We start from the raw sequence: 16823 nt of genomic DNA on the forward strand, positions 1-16823 counted from the left end.
GTCAATAAGTCTTTATCACTAGATCAAAATATTATCCAACTATGTTGTAGTTCATATATAGCTTCCTTTGACAATGAATTAATATTTTGAGTCATGTTTTTTCTGGGGTTGATAAAGCATAGTTTCACATGTACTGTGTAAATGTAAAGAAGTCATGCATTCGTTTTGTTTTGTATAAGCCATGCACGTATTGTGATTTAGAGGTTGTTTTTTAGTTGTCAGCTTTCACTTGACCTTTTTTTTTTTTAATTATTATTACAAGTGAAAGAGGAAACCTTGGTTGAAAGTAAACACAGTGATGGTATAGTGGGAAAATGTGATTGGGGGCCGATAACACAATGTGGCAAAGAAAAGGGGAAACAAAACTTGAGCATCCAGGTGGTGCCAGGGAGTTTGTAAAAAGTCTCGGAGGCCCTTGCGAGGTGAGATTTTGTGGTTGGGTGCTCAAGACCCCTCACCCCTCTCTCGGACACACATGGTTTCGTTTTGTGTTTAATTTGCTACATCGTTGGGAGCACATGCTCCCTGTATTCTGTGTGAAGGGGGGGATGTGGTAATATCTCACCAGACGACCAGAAAGCCAAAGTGTCTGCGTTTGTATCAAACACCTGTTTGAATGGCCTCCTATTGTTTCTTAATATCCCACATTTCCTGGTTCTTTTCATTGTTATATTAGAGGCTGGTTATCCACAAATGTTTAGACACGCTATCATAAGAGAAGGTAATATTACAGAAGTACAATATGTTAATAAGAAAAACAATCTTTCTTGAATATTTCAGCTAGCTGTATTTCATTAAAGACATTGAGAAAGTGGTAAAGTTTGTCAGAAAATGGTATGTGTTGGTTTTAGTTTTACTAAGTATTCTCCTGCTGTGATTTTGTTCATCGCTAACTTTTTTTTTTTTAAAACATAAATAATGTAATACACTTGTGTTTCTGTGTCAGACTTTCACAAAGGTTTGTCTGCTTCTCGTCTGGTAAGTTTCTTTTCAGCAGTGTGGCTGCTGTGCCTCTTTTTGTCCTTAACTGGTTTTGCATGTTTGATACATAAATAAATGACTTGATCTTGGACATTTTCTTCTTTGAAACAGTCACTTAAAACCCTATTTTTAAAATGTCCCGTGCACTGCAGTGCAATGGGAGTCCTTTTTCCCTCCCTGTTATAATGAAGGCATTGTGTTTTTTAACCAGCAGGTCAGCATGATGGGCCTCTTCCTCGCCAGCATGCGGGGCTGCTTCCCGAGTCTCTTATCTGGGCGTACATCGTCCAGCTCAGCTCAGCGCTTCGGAGCATTCACACCGCTGGCCTGGCTTGCCGGGTCATGGACCCCACCAAGATTCTCATCACAGGGAAAACCAGGTGAGGTCAGCTTCACAGACCCCAAGCAGGGGATGGAATCAAAACTCCCATTGCATTGCAGTTAGATCCATTCCGGGTTTTACTATGAGTTTAATAACCCACCCATCTGAGCTTGTTCCCTGTACACTCTGGCTAAGCAAGCATAGGAGTTTTATTTCCATCCCTCCCCGATAACTTCAGAACGCTCTATTGAAATTCTAAACCGTTGGAAACGATGTCAAATGTACAACAGATTGCTTCAGCTGGTGCCTTTCTCCGAACAACACTGTTCTAGTCTTGAACAAGGTACTCTGGGATTAATGAAAACCTGGGTCTTTGAGACCTGCCGACAGAGTGAATCCCTCATTCTGCCTGAAGTGGACGTCCCTGATAATAAGTAGGATTATTTTGTAGTCAGTGTTTTTAATTAGAGCACAAACCAAAGTGAATACATCCATCATCTTCTAGTGCTTAAACTGGAGTTCTTTGTTGAAACCTGTTGAGTAATGACAGATGCACCTTTAGAAGGGTTTGTTTTATTTCTTGTATTAATGTGACTTGCAAGCAAAATACTTTTAGGTTTTAGCTTATTTAAAATAAAAATTAGGTGAGCTGAACTTCCTAAGTAGTCAATGGTAAAGTTTAACTGCACTGGACTTGGTTATTGTATCTTTGCAATACAGACTCCCTCTAGTGGCAAGTCCTTAATTACAATTCATTTTTTAAACTAAAAAAAAAAAAAAATGTACATGTATATATATTTTTTCTTATTCAGTTATGCTTTTCTTAATCTGCTTCCCCCTGCAAGGTTACGTGTAAATTGTGTTGGAATATTTGATGTCTTAACTTTTGACAACAGCCAAACCAATCCATTGGCTTTGATGGCTCAATACCAGGTAATCTCATTCCATCAAATAGTTTATTTAAATGTGAAACAAAAAGAAGAAATCTTTCCGATGCATGTTTAATATGGAAACTGTTTAGATGGAAGCATGTTGCTTGAAGCTTCTCTTTTAATGGAAGTAGCCTAATCTGTTGGTACCCCAAGTGTGAAAATAGAATCTTTCAGTTGCATTTCCTGTGTGTAATCTGGGTAACACACAGATCATTAAAATGAGATGTCTTTATATATATATATATATATTATATATATATATATATATATATATATATATATATATATATATATATATATATAGTTAGTAATTGGAATAACATGACAAGTAATCTCAGAGATTTGGCTTGCACTAAACCGTTATTTTAAATGATTTTATTGATTCATATATTGATGCATTGATTTCTCTTTTCCCCTATCCTATCAGCAAGCAGATCTGATCTCCTTAGGAAAGGTTGTGTTGGCTTTAGCTTGTAACTCTTTGGCAGGAATCCAAAGAGAGAATTTACAGAAGGCCATGGAGCTGGTGTCAATAAACTATTCTTCAGACCTAAAGAATCTTATTCTGTAAGTGGACTTGCTTATTCTGCTAGAACTATAGGGGTCACTTACTGTAGTTTAGGGGACCGGTTCTGAGTGTTTATAATGGTCTATAGACGTGTTGTTTGTGCTACTAACCTTCCAGTGTGAAGTCACACTGTTTACATTTAAGTGAATTATGTTGGTCAATACGCTTATGCTTTGATAAAGAGCAATTATGCACACAATTTTTTTTCTGTTAAGTATTTATAAATGTATGTGTTCAATATCAAGTTGAATATATAAAGGTTGCTCAGTCATGAGATAACATGACCTGAACAGAATTGAGTTACGCCACTGGTATAATGTACACTCCTTTCTAAAATTGTCAGCTACAGATTTAGTACCAGTACCGTTCTTCATTCCGGGAATTTAAAAAGAACTATAGTGGAAGAGGCGACCGAGCTGAGAAGTGTTACACTGTGGTGTGCACACTGATAGTGTGGCATGTGCTGGGGTGTAGTCATTTCCAGCGCAAAGTCACACTCTTTGCATTTAACTGAATTATGGGTTTTTTTTTAGTGAGTTGGTCAACACGGCTAGCATACCAATACTCTGCGGTGGTGCCCCTGCAGTTCTTGTTGTATTGTGAGAGGGGAGAGCCTTTATAGGTGCCCTGCTATAGCATGGCAGCAATGCATGAGAAAAAGACCCCAACTAGCTGACAGATCAGAAGTAAATGTTGTGAAGTTTTGATGCGGAGGCTTGTCAGTAGTCTCAAGGTGTCTTTTTTTGTTTTTTTTAACTTTGAGATTGTAGCCCGTAGTGCTGAACTGCCATTTGTTGTTTTTACCTGCAAGGTATCTGCTGACAGAACAGAACCGATTGCGCAGTGTGAATGACATCATGCCAATGATTGGCGCAAGATTTTATACCCAGCTGGATGCTTCACAGATGAGAAATGACGTTATCGAAGAAGATCTCGCAAAGGTAACGTTTCTAAAGAACTCTTGCACTGGTTTGCCAGTATGGGTGGGAACTGTTTAATATTTAACACATTCTTTAGGAAGTCAGAACTCTTTAAATCAAACTGTCACATCCGAACACAGTGGTTTTCAAAGGTGTTTTTAACCACTGGCACATTTATGTTGAGGTCATGATCATTTTTTAATTCATTTTGTTTTTACTTGCTACTTATTCCAAAATGAAATCTATTGAACGAACATACAAATACAGATTTATCAAATTGCACAAGCTAGAGGTTGAAAGCAGTGAGTAGTACTGTAGATTGTAATGACCTTGTCATCCATTACCAGTACATCAGTATTGCGGTGTACCAGATTATATCAACTGGCATTTCGGGCACAGCACTCTGTTGTTTACAGACACTAATTTGCCTAAAAGCACAGCCTTGAGGATAAATATATTTCTGGGACCCCAAACACCACAGGGGTTCAAAATAATACTACCTGTGAAAAGTACTGTGGTGTTTGTTATTAAACATGTAGCAGACATCTGGAGAGGGAAGTGAAAGCTTTGCATAGGTCAATGTAAGTTCTGTTTTTATATCGCAGGCTCCTAACAGTGAAGTTTAAAACTTCAGCAGAGCCAACAATAGATAAAAACTCTGCAGAGGTGTGAACCAAGATTAAAGAAGACAGGCTTCTTATGCTGCTTTGTGATCAGTGAGGATTGCTTTGTGCATGTTCTAACTCTGCTTGAAAACACACTCCTCATCCTGGTATTTCATTTATACAGTTACTGTTGCAGTGGGAATTTCACACACACACTAAAAGGTTTGCTTATGTGTTTTGTTTTGTTTTTAAACTCCTGTTCTGATACTTGGCACTCAGGGCAAACGTTTAGTGTTCCTGCAGTCTGCCTGTAGTAAACTGATTCTCTGTTTTTACAGGAGGTGCAGAATGGGAGGCTTTTTAGGCTGCTGGCTAAATTGGGAACAATCAATGAGAGGCCAGAGTAAGACTTTAAAAAGCCTGAATATGTTTACATTCAGCAGGTTCTTCCTTGCTTAAAGGGACAAGAGTCTAATGTTCGTATGTTAATCTAAGAATGTTAATAAAGAACTATTTAAAATCCCCCCCCCCCATTTACCCCTGATAGTACATTTAAAATGGATGGTTTGAAGGCTTAGTTCAGCTTATACAGAACAAACTCAATGATGCGGTTTGTCCCACTTGATTTTCATTGCATTACATTGTGATACCTCTGTTGCTTAGAACCGTGCAGTCTTGATGGAGGAATGGGTCTTAGACAGGAATAGCCTATAATAGCAAATGTGGTGCAGGAAGAACTACAGAATTTTATACAACATGCTTGATTTGGGCAGGTTCCAAAAAGATCCAACGTGGTCGGAGACGGGAGACCGATACCTGCTCAAGCTCTTTAGAGACCACCTGTTCCATCAGGTGACAGAAGCTGGAACACCCTGGATTGACCTCAGTCACATTGTGTCCTGTCTGAACAAGGTAACACGCTCACACGTTAGGGGGTGAGGGAGATATAAAAGCTAAAGTGGCAGTTTGCTGTTCCTTGAAGTACGAAATCCAGAGTAATAGTGTTCCTCTTAAACAGTAATTGGTCAGACTCTGTTGGAGTTGCATTGGGTACAGATTTTTTAAATGCATCTCGAGACAATGCTTTCATATCTGGAATGGGGGAGTGGGAGCTAGTTCTGACACACAGCTGTTGGTTGGGAAGCAGAAGGAAAGGGAAATGCATTGGATTTGATAATCCAAACCCTGGCAATCCAGTGACCTGTGGTCAGAACCTTGCCATCGCTATGAACTGCACGGCTACAGAGCTGCAGTTCACACAAAGGCAAGTTTTCACGCAGAAAACTAAAAACTGTTCATTGACAGGTGTGTAATGACTCCAAGTGTTAGCAATACTGCTAACTCAGGTGTGAGAGATTTTTATTTTGACTTAACACTTGCGGTTGAAGGATGAAATTGCTATCAAATTGTGGTTTGGTTCTGGGTTGGGAGGGGTGTGTTAACATTTACCATTGATTTTGTGATATTTTGTTGCTTTGCGTTTATAACCTAAAGGTTTTTTCGTCTTACTTTTTGTATGTTTTTTTTTTTTAAATGTATTTATTTATTTTTTCCTGTTGCAGTTAGATTCTGGCGTGCCAGAAAAAATAAGCCTGGTCTCCCGAGATGAGAAAAGCATCCTAGTGGTAACATATGCCGATTTGAAGAGGTGCTTCGAGAGCACCTTTCAAGAACTCCAGGCAGCCGCTAATGGTCAGTTGTAGTGTTTGCTGGAATTGTGCTGGAACACACCAAGGAACTAAAAAAAAAAAAAAAACTAAGAAAAACCTAGCAAATTGCACTACAACTGAACAAGTCATCTCCTTTCACTTTAAGAAAAACAACAACAAAAGCAAACAGGGTGGGGGATGAGCAATGCTGCTTGCACTTCAGTCAGGTACACTGTTTTGTGAAGGAAGAGTGACTTTATTTTTTTATTTTATCCCCCCCTCCCCCCCACCCCGTACATAACTAGAACCTGCAGGTGCAATTATGGACATTCTAGCTGTGAAGACTCTTTTAGATTGGAGGAACAAGATCTGATCTGAATCTTTTTTTTTTTTCCCCCACAATTACAGAAAATCGTTATCCTTCAAGGGAGGGGGATCAATTCTGCCAATTTGTATAAATGTTTTGAACTGGAGAGGTAACTTAACAGCTACATTATTTCCACCCAAAAGTACATGAAGGACCAGGCATTTAATTCCAAGGATATTCTGTTTTAGCAACTGCATTTAAAAAAAACAAAACAAAAACAAAACCAAACACAAATGTAGGACCCTGCTGACATTTGGCTGGACATAGATCCTTAATTTCGTACACAGCCAGGTAGGAAACCGAACCAGTATCTTCAGTGAAATCATGTGGTGTGTATGCTGTGAGTGAACTGGAGGTTGGATCTTTTTTTTTTCCTTTGCATCGAAGTTGTACATGGGACAACAGGCTGACCTGTACAATTTATTATTATTAAAAAAAAAAAAAAAAAAAAAAAAAAAAAAAAAACCAAGTAGTTGAATATAAGCACCAATGCCTTTTTAAAATATTTTGTCTGGTATATGTGAGTATTCCCATAAATTGAGACTTTTTTTCGTTCATGATGTGATGGGAGTACGTTATTGTATTGAATGATTTTTTTTTTTTTTTTTTTTATGACATGTTGTAAACAGCAGCTTTATTAGGGTATTTTACACTGGATTCAAAGACGAATACGCTAGCAAGGGGATGCACAACACAAGGCAGCCACCTGGCCGGGCTAAGGTTTTTGAATTTACATCTCCTGGATTTGGAAAGATATTAAGGTCTGTTGTGCCTTCGCAGTAACTGCTTTTACCCCAAATGTCTCTTCATTCACTTCATAGCTAATGGATCCCACCTCCAACACAGTTTCGGCAATCAGTTTTGCTTGACCTATGTTGATCATGTGTAGAATTGTGTGTATTATGTGGCTTTCCTATGAAATTTGGAAATTCTGCTGAATAAAATGGACACAAAACAATGCTCCCAGGAATTTCAAGACTGCCGGATTTTCCAAGGATGAAACAAGATATGCGGGGTGTGGGAGGGGACAGACATCTTTACAGGTTGTAACTTTTTTTCCCAGCACTGAATGTTTTTTACGGCACTGTGTGCTTTACTATAGAACAGAACTCAAAAGAACAGAAATTCAGAGGAGTGCAGCACTTCGATCGATGGTAAAAACTTGGCGTTTTAATCTACGCCTATTTTCAAACAGGTTTTTAAAGTTTCTGTGCTATTTGTTTTTTAAGCTTTAAAATGACGTTGACATTTGTTGTTGTTTTTTTTTTTTTTTTTTCTCGTACTTTGAAAATGCTCTTTGCATTTAAGAAGCTGTGGTCAGATTTGCTTTTTGGTAGCACTGGTTATAGAGTATTAAAAATTCTGGGACTTTGCTGTTTGGAATAAGAGGCAGAGTTTTATTTGGGACTAAATTTAATCACTTTTTTTTTTTTTATTTTGGACTTTGAGGAGAGGGAGTGAGAGAGATGTTTTTAAAAAGTAAAACAAGCAAACCAGATTTGTCTCACTAGCTCCTTTTATTTGGCAGAAGAGCAGCTGTCTTTTTTGTATGTTTTTGACAAATCACATTGTAATTATTTTATATAAAAAGAGAACTTAAAAAAAGTGGTATTCTCAAAAAAGCAAGATGTGCTTATTTTGTATGAGGACAAGAGGTTCATTTTCATATTTTCATTTTTTTGTTAAAACATTAACGGGATCGTTTGGGCATCTTGCCTTTTCAGAAAAAGAGCTTTGTGGACCAATGTTTTCAGAAGCATTTTTTTTTTTTTTTCCAGGAGCAAGGACGGAGGTAAAAATAGGGATTAAACATCTCCAAATTACACACCCTCAATACTGTAATGCTGTTGTATACTGATTGAGGTTCTCATGCATATTTTGATGCATATTGCAGAAGGGTGTTTGGTGAGCACAATTCCTCATTAGAGCAGTCTGGTGTATCTTGGTATTCTCACATCACGTTAAACACCACTCTGGGTTTTATTTATTTTTTACTCTATATAAATCAAATGCTAAAGGTAAAAGGTTTTAAATGCAACAGAAATGACATTTCCTTTTTCCACTCATGAAGCATTTCAGGTGGTGTTGATTTGTCTCTTTCCAGTGGTGCTTTTCTTTTTTTTCCTCTCCAGGAAATCGACATGGGAAATGCACAAGATCAGTATGTCTCATTGTAAAACGCCCCTGGTTTTGATCTGTATATTTTATGCTTCCTTTAACCCCTCTGTTCTAATAAGGGTGGGGGGGGGGGGGGGGGGGGGGGGGGGGTCTTAGTTTTGAGACCAGCACACTGCCCTCTGCAGATATTACTGGAGTCATGTCAAGTTGTTATCTTTTGGGCTGTGAAAATCTGCTAAAAACGTAGAAACCTCAGGTTGTGTTTTTACATGTGCAGCTATTTCTTAATGTTCCAGTATAAAGAGTATTTTTGTTCGGTGGTGGTTCTCCTTTTTAAACATGTTGCAGGCCAGGTTTAGCGTGTGAGAGAGTTGGGAATCTCCTTGTAATTCTGAGATCTGTAGTTGGAAGGCTAGTTTCCTGATATAACCAGATCCCATCTTTGTTAATCATCTCATGAAGATCGGTAAGCTCCTAACTTCTGATTTTTGGGGTTGGTCACTTGTATTGTAACAATGGGGAGAGAGAGAAGAAAGAAACCCATCCTTTTAATGTCCTGCATAGACATAAATAACCCTATTGTCCAGCTGACTGTACAGGGCTCCCCTAACTCAGTGCAGGTAAAGCTAAGCCATGCACATTGATATACATTAGTAGTATTATTTTATTGAATGTGTTGAGGATGAAATTTGAAAATGGGTAGGTTTTGTCTCCTGTAAAATATTTTGGCTCCATATTCTTTTGCCACAACCGAAAGTCACTGAATGCCCACCTTTCTTTGTAAATATTTGTTTAGGAATCCCAAGTGTGTTTGTCCTTGCCTTGCCCTTGTTTCACTGACTAAATAAGTCGATGGCAAACCATCTCCCCAAAACTACCAGGCTGTTCAATTTCTGTCATGACCACCCCCTCCCTGTGTTTTGACGTCTCCAACTTTGCAATATTTGTGTGTACAGCAGTATTTTAATAAAGAATACCAACACTTTTACTCTGGCTATCACTGTGGCGTCAGTGTGTGTGTGTGTGTCTTCCTCAGATATTATTGGTACGGTCTTCTCTCATTCTGGCTGTCTTCAGGATCTTTTTATTTTTGGCAGTGCATTGGGTGTACTCTGTGCAAGAGCCATTATGTTCTGAGCCTGTCTCAGGTACTGCGTGCCATGCCTCTGTAAATGAAGAGTCAGATTGCATGTCAGGAGTGCAGGGGGTTTACATTATCAGCATTACTAATCGACAGCTAAATATGAATTAATGAGGAACACAATGCACTGGGTATATGGAAATATTTTATTATATACATTTCATTGGTAATACATTTATGAATTATACTTTAATTTTTTTTTTTAGCATATTCCTGTTTACAAGGATAAAAAATACTAATCAGTTTAGAAAATAAAATACAAAGTTTCCAGTTCTCAATATGTGAATATTTTATGTACAAATGGATATTGAGTGCAATACAGCAGTAACATACTTGCAAGTTCCACTTTCCCAGCTTTAAAATAACAATGCCTTATTCCCTGTTTCAGTGAGGTGAAAGATTCCCCATTTAGACTCGTCAAAAACGTAATTTCGTTAAACCGTCGTCTTGGATTATATCTGGCAATGCATCTGTTTTTGTTTTCCAGATTTAAACAGTTTGTGTGTGTATGTAATGTCTATTTATAAAATGGCGTAGACTGTCAAGCAGCATCCCATCGCATATTCCCTATGTGACCATGCAATAGGATTGAGCCCCTAGTGTTTCTAACGCCATGTTATCAGATCAATAGCACACTCCATGGAGTCCAGTCATACTATAGTTAGTACATCACTTGTACCGTCTGGCTGTTCAAATCATTCAAAATGATACATTTTCTGCTGTAAAACATATAAAGACACCCTGTACACATGATGTAATAACTGCTCATCAATCACAAAAATGAAGAGGGTGCTTGATTACATCTCTACGCAGAAAAAAAGAGGTTCTGGAATTCTGTGAATGAAACGTTCTGTGCGCGTGATAACATCTCTACGCAGAAAAAAAGAGGTTCTGGAATTCTGTGAATGAAACGTTCTGTGCGCGTGATAACATCTCTACACAGAAATAAAGAGGTTCTGGAATTCTGTGAATGAAACGTTCTGTGCGCGTGATAACATCTCTACGCAGAAAAAAAGAGGTTCTGGAATTCTGTGAATGAAACGTTCTGTGCGCGTGATAACATCTCTACACAGAAATAAAGAGGTTCTGGAATTCTGTGAATGAAACGTTCTGTGCGCGTGATAACATCTCTACACAGAAAAAAAGAGGTTCTGGAATTCTGTGAATGAAACGTTCTGTGCGCGTGATAACATCTCTACACAGAAAAAAAGAGGTTCTGGAATTCTGTGAATGAAACGTTCTGTGCGCGTGATAACATCTCTACACAAAAAGAGGTTCTGGAATTCTGTGAATGAAACGTTCTGTGCGCGTGATAACATCTCTACACAGAAATAAAGAGGTTCTGGAATTCTGTGAATGAAACGTTCTGTGCGCGTGATAACATCTCTACACAGAAAAAAAGAGGTTCTGGAATTCTGTGAATGAAACGTTCTGTGCGCGTGATAACATCTCTACACAGAAAAAAAGAGGTTCTGGAATTCTGTGAAACGTTCTGTGCGCGTGATAACATCTCTACACAAAAAAAGGTTCTGGAATTCTGTGAATGAAACGTTCTGTGCGCGTGATAACATCTCTACACAGAAATAAAGAGGTTCTGGAATTCTGTGAATGAAACGTTCTGTGCGCGTGATAACATCTCTACACAGAAAAAAAGAGGTTCTGGAATTCTGTGAATGAAACGTTCTGTGCGCGTGATAACATCTCTACACAGAAAAAAAGAGGTTCTCAACGTTCTGTGAGGTTCTGGAAGGTTCTGTGATAACATCTCTGTGAAACGTTCTGTGCGCGTGATAACATCTCTACACAGAAAAAAAGAGGTTCTGGAATTCTGTGAATGAAACGTTCTGTGTGCGTGATAACATCTCTACACAGAAAAAAAGAGGTTCTGGAATTCTGAATGAAACGTTCTGTAAGTGATAACATCTCTGCAGAAAAAAAGAGGTTCAGAATGTGGTGATAACATCTCAGACTGACAAACCCTTACTAGAGGTTGATTTCTGAAGTGATTTTATAATGAAATACACAGGCAGTGGGCTTTACAGCATTACTGGACACCCTGCAGTTTGGTATTGGTTCCATGTCTGTTTCTTCTCCATAAGTTACCATTGCAAACAAAAGTGACAGATGTGGTGCATCCAGACTGTCGGTTACATACCCAGCCTCTGCTAAAGGTAGCTGACTGATCCCATGAGTGATGCGCCCACTTCATGGTATTTACTGATCAGCTCTATTGATATATTCAGAGCTGTGGCTGTGGTAAAGATGTGCATCCGTCCCCACTTTATTTTTGCTGCGGTGACATTACTTCCGTGGGCAACTAAGTATGCAGCCTTAACCCGCAGCCTGGGCTGAGCCATGAAGAGAACTGACTACAATTCAGCACAGAAACATCATCTAAAGATGTTGCCGTCTTGTATACCATTAAATACGAGAGGAGTTCATAGTGTTTCCTTCTAAATATTGAGAACATTTGATAGTTCAATGCACCATATAGTGTGTGTGTCCACATTTCGAACGAGGACCTATACTGTATATGATCACAGGTTGTAATGATGTATGCTAAGCCTTGGCTGGTGTCTGTCGCTGTACATATGCTTATATACTGCATTATATACAATGCGAGAATAGAGGTAACACATGGTCGAGTTCCAAAGTCTCTGTACATGTTTTTATTATTAAATATACTTTTTAAAAAATTAAATAATTTTGTTCCTATACACAATAATACTGATATTATAAACTTAAAAGTAAAATAGCTACTGAGTTACTTTTATAATCTGCCCTAACAGCACATCACTTTTATTTCTTGTATAAAAATATAAAACATTAAGCGCAGATAATCCAATGCTTAGTAGCTGTACTGCAGTTGTAATATATATTATCCAGGCTGAGCCATGCTTACTAAACAGCAATACAAACGAGTTCCATTGACAATGGACGGGGTGATTAGACAGTGAGTTTACCACATCAATGATATGGTGCGTTGATGTGGTAAATTTCCTATCTAATCACCCTGTACTTTAAGAAAGCTTTTGAAAGAGGTTCACATCCACTGCCCCTTATCTTGTTTTGAACACTTTGCATAACCTGATTTTCAACACAATAAATGAGTAAGTAGCTTCAAATGAAATAACATTTTTATTTTCTTTTACTAGTTTATGGGTTAATGAACACCCTTCCCTCATTTCATTCAAAAACATGACAATGTGACCTTTCAACTCTGCCAGCCCCGCCTGCTCAGCGTTCACAAAGACCCAGTTTGGAATCCATAACTGGATTCAAAGACAAGTAAAAGAAGAAAAAAAGTTATATTGGAGCGACAACTCAGAAAGATTGGCAAACACCATAAAACAGCTAGGCAACGATCAAAAATAAAACATCATTTGAAACGGCTTACTCTTTACTAAATATCATGAGAAAATTGAGTTTCTGTCCCCCTGCCCCCAATCAGCAAACTGAATCTAACCAACTCCAAGACAACACTGTCTTTATCTCTGGTCAAAAAGTGGTTTTGAATAACAAAAATATTCCATGAATTATAACCATGCAGCACATTCATTAGCTTCACACGTCTCAAGCGTGCAGTTTTGAAAGAGACACATTTTCTATCATATGCATTTTCATCTTGAAATGTATTTGGTTCCACACTAGGGTAACAAGCTCTGTTTACAAGCTGCTCAGTGAAAATGTCCTTCAGCAGCTTCTGTACTGTCAGTAATCACCTAGCTGATTCCCCAGTAACACACTTTGACCCTGAAGACATCACTGAGCTAAAATTACCTCAAGGAATCAACAGAGAAATCCAGAACTGCGCTAGCTTGGACTACAGACTACTGTGCCAACAAGAAAGCAAGATTGCACAGCAAAGCAACACCATCAGGAGAGAGAGGATGTTCTCTGACCCTTAAAGAAACCGCAGCATGAAAAGCAGTTGTTCCAGTCAGGCAGTGGTCCCAGAAGCCAGTGTTACTAAAACACATAACTTAGAAATGCATGTTTATAAAAAGGGAAATAAAAAAGGTCTGGTTCTTATAGTGATGGGTAGAAGTAGACTGCTGCGTTGTAATCAGGGGGTGGGGACCAGCAGGGTTCCTGCATGGAGCTGCTGCAGGAGGCTGCTCCACAGTCCTGCTCCCTGAGAGCACAGCTGCTGATGTACGCGTTTGACTGAACGGACTCCTTGCGTTTGCTTGCGGCGTTCAATCTGCAAAACAAAATGAAGGATTTGTAATTATGCTCACGTCCCGCCGTCGTTAAACCCCCTGACCAGTGTGCTGCTCTGACAAGCTCAAACGGGTCAGGGTTAATGGAACGTGCTGGTTTAATGTCTTTCTGATAGCAGGGCAACGTGTTTATCAATTGAACTATGTTTACACAGGCCAGCGGCTCGGAAGGATCTCAATGTGCATTCGAAGGAGCTTCCTGTGAATGCAATCCAAGAGTGCCAAGTGATCTCAACAAATCCTCAAACAATACGGGCGCACAGGACCCTTGGCACGTACGGGACAGCACGAGAGTGCTTTCACAAGCTCCAGCACAGGATAGCTTTCTACATTGCATTAGAATACAGATCTGAAACGGGCAGGCAAACCTAAACTGAATTCACTGCTGTTTTTGTTTTAGTCTGACTATTGGAATGGGTTATGGTTTTGTTTTGATGTGATGTATTTCTTGCTGAATGTATTGTAATAGACTGCAATGGCTTTAACCTCCCTGCTACTACATCAGCAATGCAGTATAGTCCAGATTATGCCAATATAGCAGTCCTGTGTATTCCAGACTATGCCAGTACTGCGCTGTATTCCCGATTCTAACACAGGCACATTTCTCGTGTGATACACTCAGAGCAGGTGTTTAGTACAGAGTATATGTTTGGCCACATACACCTACCCAAAGGAATGGGAGGAGGCGTGTTTCGGCTTGTCTCTGCTCCACATCAGACACTTGAACTCTTCAGAGGCCAGGACCATCCCACTGTCCGTCTGGTAATCCTGCTTTGAAAAGGAAAGAGGAACAGTGGGTCAGTGCTGCAGGGGAACATGAAGAGAGGTTGAACTGAACTGTGCTGACTCAGAGCGCTACATTCTCCATGCATAGTGATTAAAAGGTGGTAGATAGCATTACGGGCCATATCCTCAAAGCTTTGCCTCCAAAAAAATACCATGTTACAAAATGAGAACTTAGTTGTCTGGTTCACGTTCTGACCTCTCAAAAAATAAGAGTAGACTGGAAGAAACAGATTTATCAGATACACTCCTGCTAACATTAAGCTGCGATATTGAAGCTCCATCACAGTCTCTTTAATGAACCCCCTTGATATAGCCCTGCTTGAGCTCGCTGGATACATCCCTGCACTGTACTTACATCAGGGGGTGCTCTGTCCCTCAGCGAGAGCTCTTCGAATGTTTTAAACTCCTGCGCGCTCCGTGTGTTCATGTACCTGGAATGTATTAATGGGAACCTGATGAGCATGTCTTTTAAAAACACACACACCAAAGAAAGCCATGACCTGTGACGGTTTGGTTTACCAATGCTAAAAACAAGACAAGATAAGCAAGGAGCATTCAAACAGCTGACAGTTCAGTGTCTTTTTATTCACACTGAAGCTTGCTATCATTAGATGAATACAGGGCATGCCTGCAATCCTTTAGCGCTAATGCTTCACATCACTTGACATGTTTTCTTTAACTCTCGGAGAATGACTCAGGCTGGGACTTCAAGTAGCAAGCCAGGAGGTCTAGTGTAGCTAATGCATCCCCTCCCTTATCTGCGCCATTGCCTTTGAGCTGCAATGCCTCTCAGCACATACCCAAAGCCCCCTGAGCACTCATAGCTGAGCGTGGAGTCCGAGTCCTGAGCCTCTTCCCCCACAGAGCGGTGTGAGGATGAGGAGGTGGAGCAGGCAGCGGGGCTGCTTGATGTCAGGAGGGGATTGAGGGGAATGTAGTCTTTTCCATCCTGCAAGGAGGACACAGTCTTGAGTTAATGGAATCGTTAAAAGAGTTGGTCAAACTCCAGATTCAGTATCACACTTTTATAAACCTCGTGGCCTCTGTGCGTTGATATATCTGCTGTTTATTAATGGGAAACTGATGAGTATGAGTTTTAAGATCTAAACTGTTTAAATTGAATCTGTAGCCATTGTGAACTCTAATGGGGTACGAGAATTTTCCCTCAAAGATTTCTCCTCATTATAAAGCATAGCAAAGGGAATTTGACATGCTGCACTCACACATGCAGTGGGACTGGATTATAAAGATTATGCACCGGGTACAAAGTGTATGTGTTTGTTCGTTATTAACCCAAGTAAATAGCAATTCAGGTTACTAATCATATTTTTCATGTGCAATTGTACCTGCTGAGAGATAGAAAAAACAACAACCTTATTAAAAAACTAAACCCCTAATTTTAAAAATGACTAGTTCACAACTCTGTTAGAGCGCTAGTGACATTAAAAGGTGTTATTTTTGAAGGGTGTGTTTCCGCTCTGTTTCCCATGTCTCACACAACTGCTCCAAACTGTGTGCACTCTGCAGCTCAGCAAGTGCTTCATGTGAAGTGCGGCTGCAGCCCGTGTCATCAGGGCTGGCATACCTGCTGCACGCTGGCTTGAAGCAGATCCCCCAGCCGCTCCACAAGCTCAGAAAAGGTCGGCCGTGCCTTCGGGTCACTCTCCCAGCACGACAGCATGGTCTTATAACTGCAGGAACCAAACGCAATGGGCTGTAATCATCTGCAATCAAGTCATGCTGGTTTCTCAACTATCCTATTTAACACAAAATTCCAAGACACACGACACATTTCTGAAACACTCATCTTTTTCAGACAAATAAAAATTGGTTAAGAACAAATATGTAAAGAGATATTGGTCTTGTTAAAATGCATTTCCCTGACATTTGACCTTTTCTTGGTCTCAGAATGCATATAAAATGACCCAGTCTTAATTATTTGTTAGTAATTTACTTTACACATCTTAAATAACAAATAGTGTGTGTTATTTTCAAACCTTAAGTGTCTCAGTTAGTGGCACGCAGTAGTGCAGAGGAGTCCGCTATTCGGGTGATGCTATCATGTTTTTGAAAGCTATAGGAAAGCACACCAAGCTGATCAAAAGGATAACAAGCTGCTGACGGGAAATGACTTGTGTGTTCAGTGTTGGGACTACAGGCAGAGAAAGGCAGCGCGACGTTAAAGAACTCACACATTCAAACAACCAGGAG

At 39.5% G+C, this 16823-nt stretch overlaps 2 protein-coding genes and 1 long non-coding RNA gene across 7 annotated transcripts in view; 2 read left to right on the forward strand and 1 right to left on the reverse strand.

Moving 5' to 3' along the window:
- pan3 (poly(A) specific ribonuclease subunit PAN3) overlaps nucleotides 1-9450 on the forward strand; it is a 23226-nt gene extending 13776 nt beyond the window's left edge. Inside the window, exons 12-18 of one of the 4 annotated variants that reach the window (XM_041232904.1) lie at nucleotides 1193-1361; nucleotides 2149-2236; nucleotides 2663-2802; nucleotides 3615-3744; nucleotides 4667-4731; nucleotides 5102-5240; nucleotides 5891-9450. In XM_041232904.1, coding sequence (XP_041088838.1) covers nucleotides 1193-1361; nucleotides 2149-2236; nucleotides 2663-2802; nucleotides 3615-3744; nucleotides 4667-4731; nucleotides 5102-5240; nucleotides 5891-6031 — 872 coding nt within the window. In that variant the 3' untranslated portion in view covers nucleotides 6032-9450. The other 3 variants (XM_041232905.1, XM_041232906.1, XM_041232907.1) reach the window with 3 other exon arrangements.
- A 345-nt stretch (nucleotides 9451-9795) lies between these two features.
- LOC121302750 lies at nucleotides 9796-11448 on the forward strand. Its single transcript, XR_005947723.1, has 3 exons — nucleotides 9796-10426; nucleotides 10878-11324; nucleotides 11421-11448. It is a non-coding gene; the product is annotated as an uncharacterized LOC121302750 (long non-coding RNA).
- A 130-nt stretch (nucleotides 11449-11578) lies between these two features.
- On the reverse strand, nucleotides 11579-16469 carry LOC121302748 (vascular endothelial growth factor receptor 1-like). 2 transcript variants are annotated; one of them, XM_041232909.1, is made up of 5 exons: nucleotides 16198-16469; nucleotides 15413-15561; nucleotides 14968-15043; nucleotides 14494-14597; nucleotides 11579-13807 (listed from the first exon to the last, which is right to left on the reverse strand). In XM_041232909.1, exons 1-5 carry the CDS (start codon nucleotides 16291-16293, stop codon nucleotides 13633-13635), a joined length of 600 nt encoding a protein of 199 aa, XP_041088843.1. In that variant the 5' UTR covers nucleotides 16294-16469; the 3' UTR covers nucleotides 11579-13632. The 2 variants fall into 2 exon arrangements, with proteins under 2 accessions (XP_041088843.1, XP_041088845.1); XM_041232911.1 differs by having other exon boundaries at nucleotides 14494-14594; nucleotides 16198-16461.
- Nucleotides 16470-16823: the final 354 nt, after the last annotated feature.

Source organism: Polyodon spathula, chromosome 30 (genome assembly GCF_017654505.1).
Source record: "Polyodon spathula isolate WHYD16114869_AA chromosome 30, ASM1765450v1, whole genome shotgun sequence".
NCBI lineage: Eukaryota > Metazoa > Chordata > Actinopteri > Acipenseriformes > Polyodontidae > Polyodon > Polyodon spathula.

Bases quoted from the DNA above. Each gene is read 5' to 3' on its own strand.
- LOC121302748 (XM_041232909.1), bottom strand. From the start codon at position 16,293: ATGCTGTCGTGCTGGGAGAGTGACCCGAAGGCACGGCCGACCTTTTCT. The intron at 15,562-16,197 runs GTATGCCAGCCC...TCCTCCTTGCAG, and splicing joins TTCAAGCCAGCGTGCAGCAG to GATGGAAAAGACTACATTCC. The intron at 14,598-14,967 runs GTAAGTACAGTG...TCCTTTTCAAAG, and splicing joins GGGACAGAGCACCCCCTGAT to CAGGATTACCAGACGGACAG.